Source organism: Plectropomus leopardus, chromosome 4, assembly GCF_026936395.1.
Source record: "Plectropomus leopardus strain MGB_pleo_1.0 chromosome 4, ASM2693639v1, whole genome shotgun sequence".
Classification (NCBI taxonomy): Eukaryota; Metazoa; Chordata; class Actinopteri; order Perciformes; family Serranidae; genus Plectropomus; species Plectropomus leopardus.
This window is the reverse complement of record NC_142179.1, coordinates 38,741,154-38,758,382: the sequence shown is the minus strand read 5'-3', so window position 1 is coordinate 38,758,382 and position 17,229 is coordinate 38,741,154. Positions and strand designations below refer to the sequence as shown.

The 17,229-nt window shown below is 42.6% G+C and overlaps 1 protein-coding gene across 2 annotated transcripts in view; it reads right to left on the bottom strand.

The window, feature by feature from the left end:
* cacna1ba (calcium voltage-gated channel subunit alpha1 Ba) overlaps positions 1–17,229 on the bottom strand; it is a 230,573-nt gene that overhangs the window by 29,911 nt on the left and 183,433 nt on the right. The window contains exons 29-39 of one of the 2 annotated variants that reach the window (XM_088077242.1): positions 16,070–16,230; positions 15,788–15,925; positions 9,686–9,887; positions 7,247–7,411; positions 6,643–6,753; positions 6,477–6,560; positions 5,939–5,944; positions 3,575–3,691; positions 3,224–3,289; positions 2,987–3,078; positions 1,423–1,573 (exon numbers count right to left, since the gene is read on the bottom strand). In XM_088077242.1, coding sequence (XP_087933368.1) covers positions 1,423–1,573; positions 2,987–3,078; positions 3,224–3,289; positions 3,575–3,691; positions 5,939–5,944; positions 6,477–6,560; positions 6,643–6,753; positions 7,247–7,411; positions 9,686–9,887; positions 15,788–15,925; positions 16,070–16,230 — 1,293 coding nt within the window. The remainder of the gene's footprint in view (positions 1–1,422; positions 1,574–2,986; positions 3,079–3,223; positions 3,290–3,574; positions 3,692–5,938; positions 5,945–6,476; positions 6,561–6,642; positions 6,754–7,246; positions 7,412–9,685; positions 9,888–15,787; positions 15,926–16,069; positions 16,231–17,229) is intronic. The other variant, XM_088077241.1, reaches the window with a different exon arrangement.

Below are 17,229 nucleotides of genomic sequence, written 5' to 3'. Positions count from 1 at the left end.
TGAATCTGGATTATTTCAAAGACATAGAGGGGCATTTGGAGGCAGCAACTAAACAGCAATAATGTTTGAGGTGCAGACAGTGGTGGCAGAGGTGTAAACCTAAACTCTGAGGGAAAGAGGGGGAGAGAAGTTCACAATGACTGATGAGGTCTATGTTTATTCTCACTGCAGCAAAGTATTATTTTTCTTTGGGTTTTAATTCCAGTTTAGCTCACAGAGGTGACTTATAGAAAAATATTGTACATTATATGTGTTACATTGTAGTTCGAGCTGTTTTAGACAGGTTAAGTGAGTTTTAGTGTATTGCAAACTCTTTCAAACTACTAACTATCCCTATTTTTCTCACATCTCATTGTCTGCACTAAAATGGCTCATATATGGAATGAATACTTTTAATAAAATCATCAGTGTTACTGTACTGCTAATGTTAACCACTGTGTTTCTAGCACAACCCTTCTCCCATAGAGCACTTCTCTCAGACACTTTTTCATGCCTTGGGAATTTAAGATACAGATATTTGGAGCTTCTGTCTTCATTTCATGAAGTGATGGTTTTTGCTGGTTCCTGCATTGCATCACACAAGAAAATAGCAATTTTTCAGCGTGACGAGCAATCAGTCCTGCAGTCTCACCACCGATATCATGTTTGTTTGCACCTTCGACATGATGGAGGATAATTTGTGCTGGATTCTGGGTAGAACTTGAAGTCAGTAGGAGGGTTTCCATTACAGATTTGTGCAAAACTTAAGCCATATTTTCGAAATGTCAACAAAACACAATTTCAAGAATGACTGTGTTTCCACTGAGTGATGTTCTGCAACATCTCCTCTGGAGTTGTTTTGATCCGTTTTATATTTGCAATTTCAATTTGCACAATTTGAAGGTTAATAAGAACTCGCCCAGTGTAGGTGAAAGCATAGTTAATAGAATAGATTTTTTCCCCAACCTCTACTAAAAAGGCACTGAATCATGTTTCTCAGAACATATGAGAAGAGAAATAGACAGTGTAGTAAGATAATCTCAATCCATATTTGATGAGCGCTGCTGAGTTTGAAAGTTTGACAGTTTGACTGCAATTCATGAGCCATGACAGCTGACATGATTGACAGCTGCGTTAGAGACTCCTCAGCTCTTGTTGGTCATTTGTGCCACGCCACAGTCAGATTCTAGCACGTCATTAGACGCAGCAGCAAGAGGAGGGACATGATTCTGTCTCATGATTTCATTCAGAATATGGTGACAATTTTCACAAGAAAACTTATTTTCATAAAAATAAAAAAACTGTAGCTTTAAAAATACATTATTGACCTAAAAGTTATTGGACAGACACAGTCAGTTAGTTTTAATAAATCTGTGTGTATCTGACAGAATAAATGAGGCCAACTGTTACAGAGGCTACATGTAGGTGTGTTTGAGTGCTGACCAGGAAGGAGCAGAGGAAGATAAAGGAGACAAAGTAGAAGTAGGCGAAATCGCTGCCGCACTCTTTCCCATGGGACCCTGATCGCTCATCACAGGCTCGGTGACTCAAACATGATAACATGATCTCATGCCAGGCCTCACCAGTTGCACTCCTGATGCACAGAACACAGAAGGACAGAGACAAGCACAGAGGAAACATGAGGACAGGCAGCATCGAGCAGCTTCAACAACATTAACATGTGCTGGTTTTATATTGATAGCAAAATGCATTTTTCTCTGACTGGCTTGCAGAAAGTCAGATAATGCAGTGATATGGAAATGTGCAAAGGTGTGCTTGAAGCTCAACTGCTGTGGTTGGAAAACCTTGTTTTTCTGTAGCTTTAACAATGTTTTACTAAACAGTCGAAATTACAGTTTGGAAAAACACTCATAGGTCTAATCTGTTTTGTCAGCACTGTGTGGGTGTGTTTAATTACATTTGATTGTTGGTAGAATGACAAAATAAGCAAAGATTTGGTTTCAAAGTTGCTAAATTCTCAAAAGTGCTCACAGGTATTCCTAATAACTTGAATGATTGTGATTCACTAACATACACTTGGTGGTGAGAAGAAACTTGATGATCACACACCTAAATCTAGGTGTCATTCTGCATGCACACCTATTTTGTGCGCAAGTACAAAGTAGGAACATTTTCATACTTCATATTAATCAATGAGGCCCTAACAGACTAGGCAAGAAGCTAGCTGAAACGGCCAGAGGTAGAGCCTGTCACAAACAAGTTCTGGTACTTTGGTTATAAAATATGATGGCCTGATTAAACTACCCAGCAATACAAAAAGCGGTGACAACTGACTTCACCTTAACTTGCCACAATAATTGCAGGTCACTCATTAACGCATCTGTAATAATAATCCCATAATAAATTAACACTCTGCATATTCAGTCATAGACCTGTAATTTTAGCATATTTTTTAGATAATACTTTAACACTTCAGATACATTTGACAGTATGTAAGCAGAGGACTTAAATACTTTTTGTGTCTCTCCCCATGTCTGTAATATTTCTGTGATGTTTGGGATATCTATGCTGCTGTAGGTGAGGACATTGAGAGGACCTGTATTCAGTGTTAAGTTTCATTTCAAATCTTCATATATCTTCCTCCTCTGATACTTCAGTTCTGAAGAGCTTTAGGTTGCTTTCACACTTGTAATTTGCTCTATTTGGTCCAGAACAAGGGGAAAAATGATACACTGTTTCATTTTAGATCTGGTTTGCTTTGTGTTCACACAGACTTTTTACAGATGAAACATGAGGAGTAAACATGAGGTTCTGCTGACTGACAGGTAACTCACTGATTGGACAGGTTTTGCATTTGCCATCCTGCATCATTTTTTATAACAACTGCAACAATCCAGGTTTGAAAGCGTCCTTGGAGTTGGATTTTCTGGCTGTGTCTTCGTGCACAGTGTTTCCTGTCTGGGTTCTTGTTACTTGAAAAAAGTGTAATAATGCTGGTTTTGGAAAGAAGGGGCACGTTTATATGGACTACATCTAATGTGTGTACCTAAACAGCAGCATGAGAGCTTGGAGGAAAGTACGAAAGTTGTTGTGATGGTTGATAGCTGTGTCCTCATTCAACTCGATGTTGCCAAACACCTACAGCAGAGACACAGGGACAGAAAAGGATCTGTCTTAGTTGGCAATGTGCACAATCATGTTTTTCATATTCACAACATTTGAATGGTAAATCATTATATTAATATCTGTGCCTCTGTGGCCACAGCAGAGTGGCATTACCCACCTGCATCCCAATGATTGCATAAATGAAGAACAGCATGGCAATCAGAAGGCAAACATACGGCAGAGCCTAAAGGATAGGACACAGCAAAACAAAACACATCTACTTATTCATAAACACACAAATTCATATGCACACACAGGACCCAAAGGCATGCATGTTTTTTTGGAGAGATATTACTAGAGTAATGTGGTGCTCTGAGAAGTCAGGAGTCTGGTTGCCTTGCTTAAGGGCAGTGTCAAGGAGGTGAATAGGCATCTCTCCAGCTATCAGTCCACACCTGTTCACGAGTTGCTGTATGTGGGTGTGTAAGTCTGTGAAAGTGCACATTAGTGACTGTGTGTGTGTCAGCACCTTGAAGGACTGGACAAAGGTCCAGAGCAGGATACGGATGGTGTAACCCTGTCGGAGCAGCTTGATGAGGCGAGCGGCTCTGAAGAGCCTCAGGAAGCTCAGGTTCAGCAGCCGGTCCTGTTAGACACAGATATAAAGCAACACCTTCAACCAACCAAACACTGATTACTCACTGATAAACACTCCTCATCAGGGCTGAATCATTTCAAGTCACTTCAGCTGGTGGCATGTCACAGTGGCAACATGCTGACCCCCTCTAACAAGCGTTCTGAGTATTAAATTTAATATGAATTAAAGATCCAATGAACAAACTCAATGAGGTCCCATTAAAAACAAAGTAAAAAGAAAAAACAGATTTCACTTTGCTGATTTTAGTCATTAAATATTTATTGATGTCTTTGTTCACAGTTGGTTTCTTTATTTGTAAATTTAGTGGAATATTTCTACATTAGAACGAGGGTTCCACATTAATTTGGTTTGTGGGTTAAGCCGTAATGAGGGCATTCTTTACACCCTCATCCTGACTCTTTGATCAACAACATGTTGTGTGGGGACAAAAGGTTTCCAGCGTCTGTTATAACTCTGGAACCTCTCATGTGGGAGAGAATGTAAGAAAAGTACCAAAATTATTGCATCTGTGGCTGACATACCAGGATGCATCAACAATTCACACATTAACATGCACTGGGGGCACCTTTTATTGATCTATCTTACAGTTTCAAACTTCAAATTTATAACAAATCCATGCATGTGCTGTGACTTTGCAGCTTTCATCAAAATAAAGGCCCGCCTGAGCAGATACATTCAGATGCTTTGAGCTGCAGGAATGAAAGAATCCAACTGTGTTTCTGTGAAAAACTATAAACCTGTCTTCTCCCACAGGTTTTGTTCAACTGTCACCAAACTTGCACAAGTTTGGTGACAAGTTCAGACTGCCTTCCACAAACAATCTTGCAAGTTTTTTTGCAATCTCAGATATTGAACCCACAGTGCATCAAAATGTTCTCACTAAATAAGTCTCCTATGATAATGAAAAAAATGAAAGTAAGATCAACGTTTAGCATCAGTTTGTCACTTATTGAGCAATCAATAAAAAAATCAATTACAGATATCTCAATGTTGTTCAGAAGAGGTATACTACCAAAGTCTTAGAATTTTGTCTTCATTACTGATTTTGTATCACACTAGCTTGGAATCTGCCTTTCCATGCAACCCTGATGACTGTTACAGTAGCACTGTGAAGCCAGTCTGTGGTGTCTGACTTGGCAGCTAACATCTTGCTGTTGTCTTGTGAGTTGGAGCTCTGAGGGATGCAGAATTATTATGCTATCGCCGACTCAGGCAGTGTGCTGTGTGGATTAGAGACACATGTTTTAAGATATATTTCATTTAAAAGTTTTACATAATTACTTTGTAATTATAGTCGGGGCAGTTCTGATGACAGCCTTTCCATTATTTGTCATTTGTCATCCTCCACTTTCTTTTCTCATCTTTCTCCTTCTTACCCCTAAAATTGCCCAACGACTCACTGCTGCTCAGCAGCTTCCACTGTGGTTGTGTGTTTTTTTATTCCTCTTTTTCCCTTCTACAAGGGGAAAATATGTCTATAGGCTGATCTGACACCAGAAGAATCTCCTTAACAAATTGAAATTGGCTCATAAAACTAATTTTAGTTTCATTACATCGATTTTCTTTGTGTGTAATAAATGATAGTGAATGAATGTGTATTACAGTGATCTTAACAAGAATGAATAACATTTTCTGTTTATGTGACAGCATTCAGTTCAGATCTATTTGGATCGCTGATGTGACATGGTCATCACATTTACTGTATTTACCCCTTTGAAACCTGGATCCACATCAGATTTCTTTCAAAAAAGGCAATCAGCAACTTGGCATACTGCAAATTGCAAGAAAGGTGATAAAAAATTAGCTGACAATTAGCTTTTAAAATTGTCATTGCACTTTTCGTGAGTCATTTCCTCTTTCTTGAAGTTTCCATTTCTTTTTTATGCTAATGTTCAATTTTTTGTTTAACTTTTTACTAATATTTTGCTATCATTTGGGTCATTTTTCATTAGGTTGCTCACTGACTTTTTTTCTATGATTTTTGAAAGAAATCAAGTCAGTTTGCTCAGGTTTCAAAAGGTTAATAAGGTACATGTTTGAGGGGATTGAAGTCAGGATATCTAGGCCTTTGACCACTATTCTTTAGCATGTTTCTCATATGTTCACAGACTCTATATACTGAAGTGGTGGGGTCCCCTTGAAAATCACACTGAACAGAGCAACATTTGGTATACTTAATTAAACAGGCGAGCTACAGCTCAAGATGTTAGAGAATGGCAACAGAAAGTCACTCACCGTAGTCTAGTGGTGTTTGGGACCACAGCATGGCAACCAACAACATGAAAGTGTAGAGGGAGAGAGAGACAGAGGGAGAGAAAGAGAGAGAAAAAAAGACAGTGATGAAGATGACGAGAAAGGAAGGAGAACAAGTAACAGTCATATTGTACAACATAAACTGATACAGCTTAACAAATGCACACATGGAAATCAGTCAAAAGTTACTCCACAACACACACGAAGACAGGCACGTGCACAGAGAGGAAGAGTCTGGAATGAATTAAGAAACCGTCACAACACAAAAAGTGGAGTTTTGCTTTACTGTAAAGCACACATTACACACGGCTCGTTCATCTGACCTCTGTGATAAATCAACGAAAGACAATACTCCTCTGTGTTACTCTACAGCTGTCTGCCTCTCTGGACCACTTCCATATGATTGTCTTAGCTGATGTGCTAGTTAGCTTGTTTGCACAAAGCTTGTTGTACAGGCTGTCCCTGCCCCAGCTCGTTACCATGACCTCAGAGTGGAGTGGGTGTGGCCAGGTGCTCTTACATTGATTTCAGTCACCAGTATGTCAGTGATGCTGCCCAACACTGTGACAAAGTCAAACACGTTCCAGGCATCTTTTAAGTAGTTCTGAGAAACAACACATGAACATGATTAGTTGCTTTTTTTTATTATTCAGAATATTTTAAGTTGTTTCATAAATGTAACCCACCAATGGACCAAAAGCAATGATCTTGAGGATACACTCCAGAGAGAAGAGCGTGGTGAAGACTATGTTGAGGTTTTTCAGCATAGCTTCGTAGAAGTCTGGTGCTCCATGGAACTGAAAAACAGGAGATAATCATTAAGGCTTCCTGCTGTCATGTGACACTGTGAAGTTTCAGATTTTGGGAAATAAAGTTTATTTGCTTTCTTGCTGAAAGTTACATGATAAGATCAATAAAACTCTCATATCTGTCAATTAAATACAAACTATAGCAAGCAACTGGTTGACGTACGACTGAAACACATGGAGCACGGATAAGACGCCCCCTGTAGGCAGAGCAGAGCAGGTTTTTACCTGCTACACAAGATAGGTTTCCAATAAACCTCAAATTGCGAATATTTAATATGTTCATGTCGGAAAAACTCATACTACTCATACTCACTGTACAGACAAGAGAGTTGCATCATTCTACTCATTTAACTCTCAGCAATAAAATAAATGCATGTTTACCTCACAGTGTCTAACAATTCCTTTCCTAACAATCCATACAGCTTAATAAATTATATCATTTTGGAACTGTATTATTTATATCCTCTTTAAGAGTTCTTACCTTCATCATGAGTACCACAGTATTGAGTGCAATCATGATCATGATGGAATACTCAAATGGAGCTGAGACCACAAACTTCCACATCCTGTACTGGAAGGAGTGTGTGTTCTCAGGCATGTAGCGTGTCAGAGGTTTGGCATTTATGGCAAAGTCAATGCAAGCCCGCTGTAACAAAGAAACCAAGGCGCTGCGTCACTGTCTTTGTTATTCAATCAAACATCCATACTGAATAAAAAAATAAATGTTTTATTGATCATTCAAAACCTTCACTTGTGTGATGGGCTGGCATCTAAAACCATCCATTTTAGACAAAGAGTGCACATTTTCAGATCTCCATATCTGTGGACAACCAAGTAGTGAACACAAGTCTATTTCCCACATGCTATGTAGCTAGGCAAGCTACATTTCTCACATCACTAATTTAAAAGACAATCACAATCCAATACAGAAAACACATATCGTCAGGAGAATGTACTTTGACACAACACCAGCAAAGAAAACTGACACTGCAACACGTTTTCATCACAAGTCATCACATGTTGCCACTTTGCATGTCTACATATTACATTTCAGGTTACCCTTCTGTGTCTGCTGTTGACATGCTGGGATGGTGCTACCATGATGGCACTACCGTGATGTCAACAAATGCACATGGTGGGATGATGGCCACGTGGTTATGTTTAGGCAACAAAAGCACATGGCAACCAACTACATCTACTGACATCAACAAACACACGTTTGCACAGATGGTTAGTAATATGCAAAAGAGGCACAAGGTAAGGTGTAAAAAAAACCCATCACATTCAGATGGAAAGTGAACACCAGACTATCGTATAAAAGAAAAGTCCAGGGTTTGTTGGACCCATCCACCACCAATCCCAACCGTCCTATAGGGACCTTAGTGCTCCTTATGTTACAGTGTTACCAGCAGCGTTTAAACCTGACGCTGTCCAATGGCGTATTATGAGGACGCGACAGGTTCCGCCGGGCCGCAACATTCTCAACTGATGTTACCCATCCTCTATACCATGCTGCTGACAGGGGCTGTCTGGCTGACTGGCTGTTTGGCAATGTATAGTAACACCGTGAATGGATTTGTCTAGCCATGTTCTCTGCTGACACCATTGAGTGGTGTATCATGCAGACATGAAAGATAGCTTTTGGCATCGGAAACTACGCTGAAAGCACTGCAAAAGCGGCAGTATTTGATGACTTTGGAATGAGAACGAGCTGCTATTTGCTTTTCAGGCAGTTGAGGGATGTAACTCCACTTCCACAAATATAATTTCTTATGCTGGATCCATATTGATGTGTATTTTTAAACATGTTTCTTTTTTTTTAAAGAAACACTTAGAAGAAGTGCCCTGCGATAGTCTGGCGAACTGTCCAGGGTGTACCCCGCCTTCCGCCCGATGGCAGCTGGGATTGGCTCCAGCCCCCCGCGACCCTTACGAGGACAAGCGGTTACAGAAAATGACTGACTGACTGACTTAGAAGAAGTGAAGAAAAACTTTTTAAAAATCAGGCCTTAAAAATAGGCCTTAAAATAGGCATCACAAAGTAAGAACTGACCAGCAATATCTCTGAAATTTAAATATGTTGAACTTTGTTTAAAGTCTGCTGAGTTTTAAAGGACCTTCTTCTTCATGAGCACACTTTAAGATTGTTCTTGGATTTTTTTTTTTTTGGAGAAAAGAAATTGCCCGAGTTAACTGTAAATGGCCTGCTGAATAGGATTTAAAGCTGCCTCTTCTTTGAGTCACACTGGGTTGGACTCCTGGCACCGTGATTATCAGCAATTAAGCATTGCTTAAGGTTTGCTCAAAGTAACTGGACTTTCCAAAATGAGATACTTCCCATTTCCCAAATGCACAAGTTGATTTGAGTGACTCAAAAGTGACTGCAAACAGACAAGAACCACCCCACAGCCATTATAGAGACCATGATATGGGCCGTTATCCAAGAGCTCTGTGTATTAGGGCAAAAAAGATAATCAGCCAGCAAAAGTTGACCACAGCTATCACAGAAGCAATAGAGCAGTAAAAGCAGCCATGTTCCAGCCAATCCAACAGTCCTGATTCCAGAAGTAAACATCAAATGTGGTCAGAACAATACAATCTTTAATCATTAATCTCTGTATGATTTTATTTCTCTAACCCAGTCTGGAGCTGATTTTGTCAAACTTGGTCCAATAATGTGTCTGTCTAAACTTCCCTTTACCAGACTAAAAATTATGTACTCAGTGACTTGTATGAAAAGAGGTACATGTCGGTCTAAAATCACACCTTTCCTAAATGTTTTATTCAAACCCATTCATAAAACTTGAGAATATCTAGCATACTAAAATTAGAGATAAAGTCTAACTCCTGATGAAGATAGTGATATCAGCACTGTAGGTGATACTTAAGTTCTGATTTGAGTATCATGTCTCTGCTTTACCTCATTCTTTTCCAAGCTGCACTCAGACAGGGCCTTGTCTCCCTGCTCTTGGAACGTGATGATGATCAGAGCCACAAAGATGTTGACAAAAAAGAAAGGGAAGACTACAAAGTAAACCACATAGAAGATGGACATCTCTATCCGGTAGCCTGGACTGGGACCTGTGTCTTCAAACGTAGCATCCACAGAGTGCTTCAAGACACTGCAAGGAGAATAGAGCACAACACAACAGCCAGGAGATGAGTGACATATCCAGCATGGCAGTAATACTGAAACCCTGAACTTATTACATTACCCGCAAGAGCTGTATGTAAGGATGCCAATGTCCAAATCAGTTGAAATGGACATTGAAATGGACTTTACCCTGACACCTAATACAACAGTATTTGCACAACTATCTGATGAGACAAGTGCATTGGACAGGGACAGATCATCAAAAAGCTGCAAAGCACTCCCGCACACTTTCTAACTTGCAATACCACTTTTTTTTTTTTACAAAGTTTCAGTACTCAAGCTTCATCAGGCAAATATTTGTGTCAGATGAGAGAGCCTGAATGATGAATTACTTTTGAAGATCTTTCTGTGATCTTGTATATTGAAAGAACAAAACAAAAAATTCTATAAAAAAGAAAAAAAAACTTTATATATCTGGTGTTTATGATATATATATATATATATATATATATATATATATATATATATATATGCATATATGTTGTGCTCTTTTTGTATACATGTTGTTCTTTAGATTTTTTTGTGACCTAAGAAGTGTGTCAATATAGATAAATGTGTTATGCACATGAGGAATGGGGTTGTTTTTTCACTCCCCTACTTAGAATGTCTTTCTCATCTGACACAAATGTTTGCCTGATGAAGATCTAGCACCAAAATGTTGCAAATAAAATGATATTGCAAGTTAGACAGTGTACAGGAGTCGTTTTGCACCCTGACATCTCGTACAATGTCTGTGCAATGTCACATTGAGCCCATGTGTGAAAAGAACATGTCATTGAGAATTCACAGCAAGCAAATTGTGAAAGTTTATCATTGGAAGCTCCTTGAGATGAGCCATCTTGTTTTCAAGGGGGTCCAACGCAAACATACAATACAACTCATTACAATGGACACAGTCACAACAGCACGCACAGGGGCAGGAAGACATCTCCATTAGAAACAATAACATGGTGTTTTAAGAGAGGATAATAAAATCTGAAAGAGACATAGTGAATAAACTTTATAGTTCATTTATAGTGGTTAAATATCAGCATAGTTCAATATCAGCAGTAACAATCCATCCATCCATTTTCTTCTGCTTATCCGGAGTCGGGTCACGGGGGCAGCAGCCTAAGCAGGGAAGCCCAGACTTCCCTCTCCCCGGCCACTTCGTCCAGCTCTTCCCGGGGAATCCTGAGGTGTTCCCAGGCCAGCTGTGAGACATAGTCTCTCCAGCGTATCCTGGGTCTTCCCCGGGGTCTCCTACCAGTGGGACGTGCCCTGAACATCTCACCAGGGAGGCGTCCGGGAGGCATCCTAATTATATGCCCAAGCCACATCTGGCTCTTCTCAACGCGGAGGAGCAGCGACTCTACTCCGAGCCCCTCCCGGATGACCGAGCTTCTCACCCTATCTCTAAGGGAGAGCCCAGCCACCCTACGGAGGAAACTCATTTCGGCCGCTTGTACCCACGATCTTGTTCTTTCGGTCACTACCCAAAGCTCGTGACCATAGGTGAGGGTAGGAACGAAGATTGACCGGTAAATCGAGAGCTTTGCCTTTCGGCTCAGCTCCCTCTTCACCACAACAGATTGGCGCAGAGTCCGAATTACTGCAGACGCTGCACCAATCCGCCTGTCGATCTCCCGCTCCATCCTTCCCGCTCTCGAGAACAAGACCCCGAGGTACTTAAACTCCTCCACTTGGGGCAGGATCTCATCCCCGATCTGGAGGGGGCACTCCACCCTATTTCCAGCTGAGAACCATGGCCTCGGATTTGGAGGTGCTGATTCTCATCCTGGCCGCTTCACACTTGGCTGCGAACCGATCCAGTGAGAGCTGGAGGTCATGGCCTGATGAAGCCAAAAGGACCACATCATCTGCAAAAAGCAGAGACCCAATCCTGAGGTCACCAAACCGGACCCCCTCAACACCCTGGCTGCGCCTAGAAATTCTGTCCATAAAAGTTATGAACAGAATCTTGACAAAGGGCAGCCCTGGCGGAGTCCAACCCTCACCGGAAACAAGTTTGACTTGACTGCCGGCAATGCGGACCAAGCTCTGGCAATGGACATACAGGGAACAGACAGCCTGTATCAGGGGTCCGAAACCCCATATTCCCGGAGAACCCCCTGACTCCCTGAGGGACACGGTCGAATGCCTTCTCCAAGACCACAAAGCACATGTGGACTGGTTTGGCAAACTCCCATGCACCCTCAAGGATCTTGCCAAGGGTCCAGAGCTGGTCCACAGTTCCACGACTAGGGTGAAAACGGTACTGCTACTCCTGAATCCGGGGTTCGACTATCCGGCGGACCCGCCTCTCTAGTACCCCCGAATAGATCTTACCAGGGAGGCTGAGGAGTGTGAGCCCCTTGTAATTGGAACACACCCTCCGGTCCCCCTTCTTTAAAAGAGGGGCCACCACCCCAGTCTGCCAGTTCAGGGGCACTGCCCCCGATGTCCACTCAATGTTGCAGAGTCGCGTCAACCAAGACAGCCCCACAACATCCAGGGCCTTGAGGATCTCCTGGCGGACCTCATTCCCCCCTGGGGCCCTGCCACCGAGGAGCTTTTCGACCACCTCGGCAACCTCAGCCCCGAGTCCTCAGGCCCTGCTTCCTCACCGGAAGGCATGTCGGTGGGATTGAGGAGGTCTTCGAAGTATTCCTTCCAGTGATCCACAACGCCCCAAGTCGAGGTCAGCAGCGCCCCATCCCCACCATATACAGTGTTGACAGAGCACTGCTTCCCCCTCCTGAGACGCCGGATGGTGGTCCAGAACCTCTTCGGAGCTGTCCGAAAGTCGTTCTCCATGGCCTCACCAAACTCCTCCCACGCCCGGGTTTTCACCTCGGCGACCGCTGTAACTGCATTCCGCTTGGCCTGTCAGTACCTGTCTGCTGCCTGCCCACAGACCTAGAAGGACCGATAGGACTCCTTATTCAGCTTGACGGCATCCCTTACCACCGGCGGGTTCGGGTGTTGCCGCCCAGACAGGCACCGACCACCTTACGGCCACAGCACCGGTCAACTGCCTCAGCAATGGAGGCATGGAACATGGCCCACTCGGACTCAATGTCCCCCGCCTCCCCCGGGACATGGTTGAAGCTCTCCCGGGAGGTGGGAGTTGAAGCTCCTTCTGATGGGAGACTCCGGCAGATGTTCCCAGCACACCCTCACGATGCATTTGGGTCTGCCAGGTCTGACCAGTGTCCTCCCCCACCATCAGAGCCAACTCACCACCAGGTGGTGATCGGTTGACAGCTCCGCCCCTCTCTTCACCTGAGTGTCCAAGACATACGGCTGCAAGTCCGACGATACGACTACAAAGTCGATCATCGAACTGCGGCCTAGGGTGTCCTGATGCCAGGTGCTCATATGGACACCTTTATGCTTGAACATGGTGTTTGTTATGGACAATTTGTGGCAAGCACAGAAGTCCAATAACAAAACACCACTCAGGTTCAGATCAGGGGTCCATTCCTCCCGACTACGCCCCTCCAGGTCTCACTTTTGTTGCCAACGTGAGCGTTTAAGTCCCCCAGCAGAACGAGTGAGTCCCCAGAAGAAGCACTCTCCAGCACCCCCTCTAAGGACTCCAAAAAGGGTGAATACTCTGAACTGCCCGGTGCCTCTCACCAGTGGCAACTCCAGAGTGGAAGAGAGTCCATCCCCTCTCGAGAAGACTGGTTCCCGAGCCCATGCTGTGTGTCGAGGTGAGGCCGACTATATCTAGTTGGAGCTTCTCAACCTCACGCACCAGCTCAGGCTCCCTCCCCACCAGAGAGGCGACATTCCACGTCCCCAGAGCTAGCTTCTGCAGCCAAGGATTGGACCGCTAAGGTCTCCGACTTCGGCTGCTGCCCAACTCACATGGCACCTGACCCCTATGGCCCCTCCTACGGGTGGTGGGCCCATGGGCAGGAGGTCCCACATCGCCTCTTCGGGCTGTGCCCGGCCGGCACCATGGGTAAAGGCCCGGCCACCAGGCGCTCACCATTGAGCCCCACCACCAGGCCTGGCACCAGCGGGGGGCCCCGGTGACCCGCGTCGGGGCGAGGGAAACTCTGAACCATTTTTCTTTTTCATCATAAGGGTCTGGTGAGCTACACTTTGTCTGGTCCCTACCCAGGACCTGTTTGCCATGGGTGACCCTACCGGGGGCATAAAGCTCCCGAAAACTGAGCTCCTAGGATCACTGGGACACGCAAACCCCTCCATCACCATAAGGTGGTAGCTCAGGGAGGGGCAGCAGTAACAACTGTATGACAATTCTTTTCCTTGTTTGAAAATTAAAACATTTTTTCAAACGATTTGGATAGCTAGATTACAGCGTAATTTGTTAATTGTTGACTCAATATGTTGGTAAAAGGAGAGTTCTAGATCAGTCCAGAGACCATGGGATGTTTAAGGGATGATCTATCACTGAAAGAATTGACTTCGATCAGCTGTGATCAAATTACAATGTTCACATGATGGACTACAAAAAGCACATCCTCACTGAATTAGTTTTTATGCAGCAAAAAGGTTTTTTTCGTAATTGTTTTATTTGTGTTTTCTTTTAAAAACTTTATTTGCTGCCTTCTTAAAGCCCTTTGTAATGTGGATCTTAAAAAGTGCGCCATAAACTCTGAGTATTAATATTATGATCATGACTATAATTAGCATTATTATTAAAATTATTAATGTTATTGTTATTATCTCGTTATTATCCTATCGTTATTATCTGATGTTGCGCATCACTTTAAATGTTGTTGCCGCAAAGAATTGTGGGACAGAATTCTCTCCTTTCCTTTGGTAAAGGATGGTCTGGTGTATCCTATGCTAAAGGAGATTATAAAGGAAGCATTGACGCACCTTTCCTTAATATTGAGAATCGGAACAGCTCTTATCATGGCAGCTGCTCAGGTACTTCCGGTTCATTTCATTCAGTTAGTAACCTTCCTAAGAAAAAGAGTTATTCGACCGCAGACCTGGTCTGCTACCAAATAACATGCAGCATGACTTGTTTTCATTCAGTAATTATTTGGTGGATGAGAACCACTTAGGAGTAGAGGCCAACTCACATTGTAAAAATCTGTCAAATACAGACCTGTTGACACTAGATGTATATACAGTATCATTAACATATAAATTCACTGATAGTTGGAACAACTTTTTTTGTAGATCATCAATAAAAATGGAGAAAAAGAGAAGCCCTAGAGATGATCCTTGTGGTACTCCCTTCTCAACAATGACACAATCAGATTGGGTGTGTTGATGACTTATGTGTGACTAGTGCGCAACCAGCAGAATATATACACAAGAGGAAGGGTAATTTACATGAAGATGCCAATGAAAATGTCTGAGGAGGCGACGAGATTCCAGCAGTTCTGTCACTATGGACTAGGCCAAAACCATCAGGCAAATTCAAGGCATGGTTAGACTTTGTTGTTTTTGACTAAATTATGAACCAGCTGCTTCCTCAGGTTTTGGGTTTTTTTTGTCATGCCTTCAGCACAGTCTACCCAGGTGCCACCTCTCACCTCAACCAAAAGGAGTAACCAAAAGGAGTATTTCCAGCTGGTGAGAGCGCAACACAAACAATCTCCTGCTACATGTGTGAAAGGAAAATTCTAGACAATGTCTGGACCTGATTCTTTTCAGAGTTCAGAGTTCAGATGAAAAAAGTAGCTGATGAGTCAACCCTGTGAAAGTCTGGTGGCTAGGAGGATAAGCAGTTAAAGATAATGTAAAGATTAATGTTCCTAACATGCTAGATTTTGTAAAGTTAAATATTTTCCCACAGCATTTAGACAAGGTTTTTGTCTTTTCCCTGCATCATTTGAACTATGACAGCCTTACACGTCTGAAATTTAAAGATCGGATCAAGTCAACTGCACTTACGTTGGCCAGCCCTCCCCAGTGGAGACAGTGAAGAGGGTCAGGAAGGCCCACAGTACATTGTCATAATGGAACTCATATTTCTTCCATTCTCTGGGCATGGCGGCCACCTCGTCTTTGTCATAGTCAAGGAACTGTCCTCTGGAAAACATGAAGGCAAAAATCAGGCTGAGTGGAGTTAGACAGGTATGGCTTTGGTTCTGGTTTTAACCACACATCATTTCAGGGTTTACAATGTAAAAGTTTCTGAGATAAGAATTGAGGAAGTCGGGGTTTGAGACCAACTTGCAGTCCTTCTCCAGGCCCTTGGACTCGTCCGTGCAATAAAAGAATTTCCCCTTGAAAAGCTGAACTGCGATGACAGCAAAGATTAACATGAAGAGGATGTAAACAATGAGGATGTTCAGTACGTTCTTCAAAGAATTGACCACACAGTCGAAGACCGCCTGAGGACACACAGAAACACAGACACATTTGATTTGAGGATTAAGTCAAAATCTATTTGTAAATTGAAAGTTGAGCACAATGATCTATTAACGGGATGCTACATTCTAAACCAGAGCTGTTTTAAAAGTAACCTGTAGCCCAGCGCGGTCACTAGGAATACTGTGAGAATTCCCAGTGGCTTGGCCTGCTGCTGGGATCAACTCAGTGAAATGCAATAGCATGTAATTGCAAGGCACACAGCTAAAATCAATACACTTGTGTAAGATCACTTTGCAAAATTTAAACACTGGGTGGACAGTAAAAAATACAGTAAGCTGAAGCTGATTGGAAGAAAATAAAAAGTAGGAAGGCCCTTGTAGCTTAGAGATGTAGCTTAACAGTCAAAACTACTGATACATTATGTCCAACAAGATACCAGATCTGTCAGGGGGCAGAGTAAGCTCCCTGTAGTAACAAAAGCCTGCAGCAATATATTACCAACATTGAACTGTCCCAATGTGGCTCCATTACTGGGTGCAGGTATAGTTACTGTCAGTTACTCTAAGGGAGACAAACAAACCCACAGCTGCTTTCAAATTCCATGAAAAGACAGAAACCAAAAATAAATTGATTCTAATGATAAGTATTGTGAGTGTATACAAAGCCTGATAAATCTTACAGCAGGGATACTGAATCTGCTTTGCTTGGTGCTTCATAAACAGACAGTAAACTAGCAAACTGAACGGTTGCCTAGCAGCAGACATTTGCTGCCATGAAGTAGACATGACCAAAGCAAAGACGTGTAAAGTGGACTTTGAAGAGCGCTGCTTTCAGGTGGTGTTGTTGTTTTAAAATAAGCAATGTAATGCAAGAAACACTTGGCCCCCAGGTATTTTCACATGTGGATTAGAAAATGGCTGAGGGGGGGGGGTCACTGTCTTACAGTATTCCTCTGTGTTTCAGAGCTCCATTGTTGTCCAAAAACAATTTTAGAAAAAAAGCAAAACAAAAAACAGCTC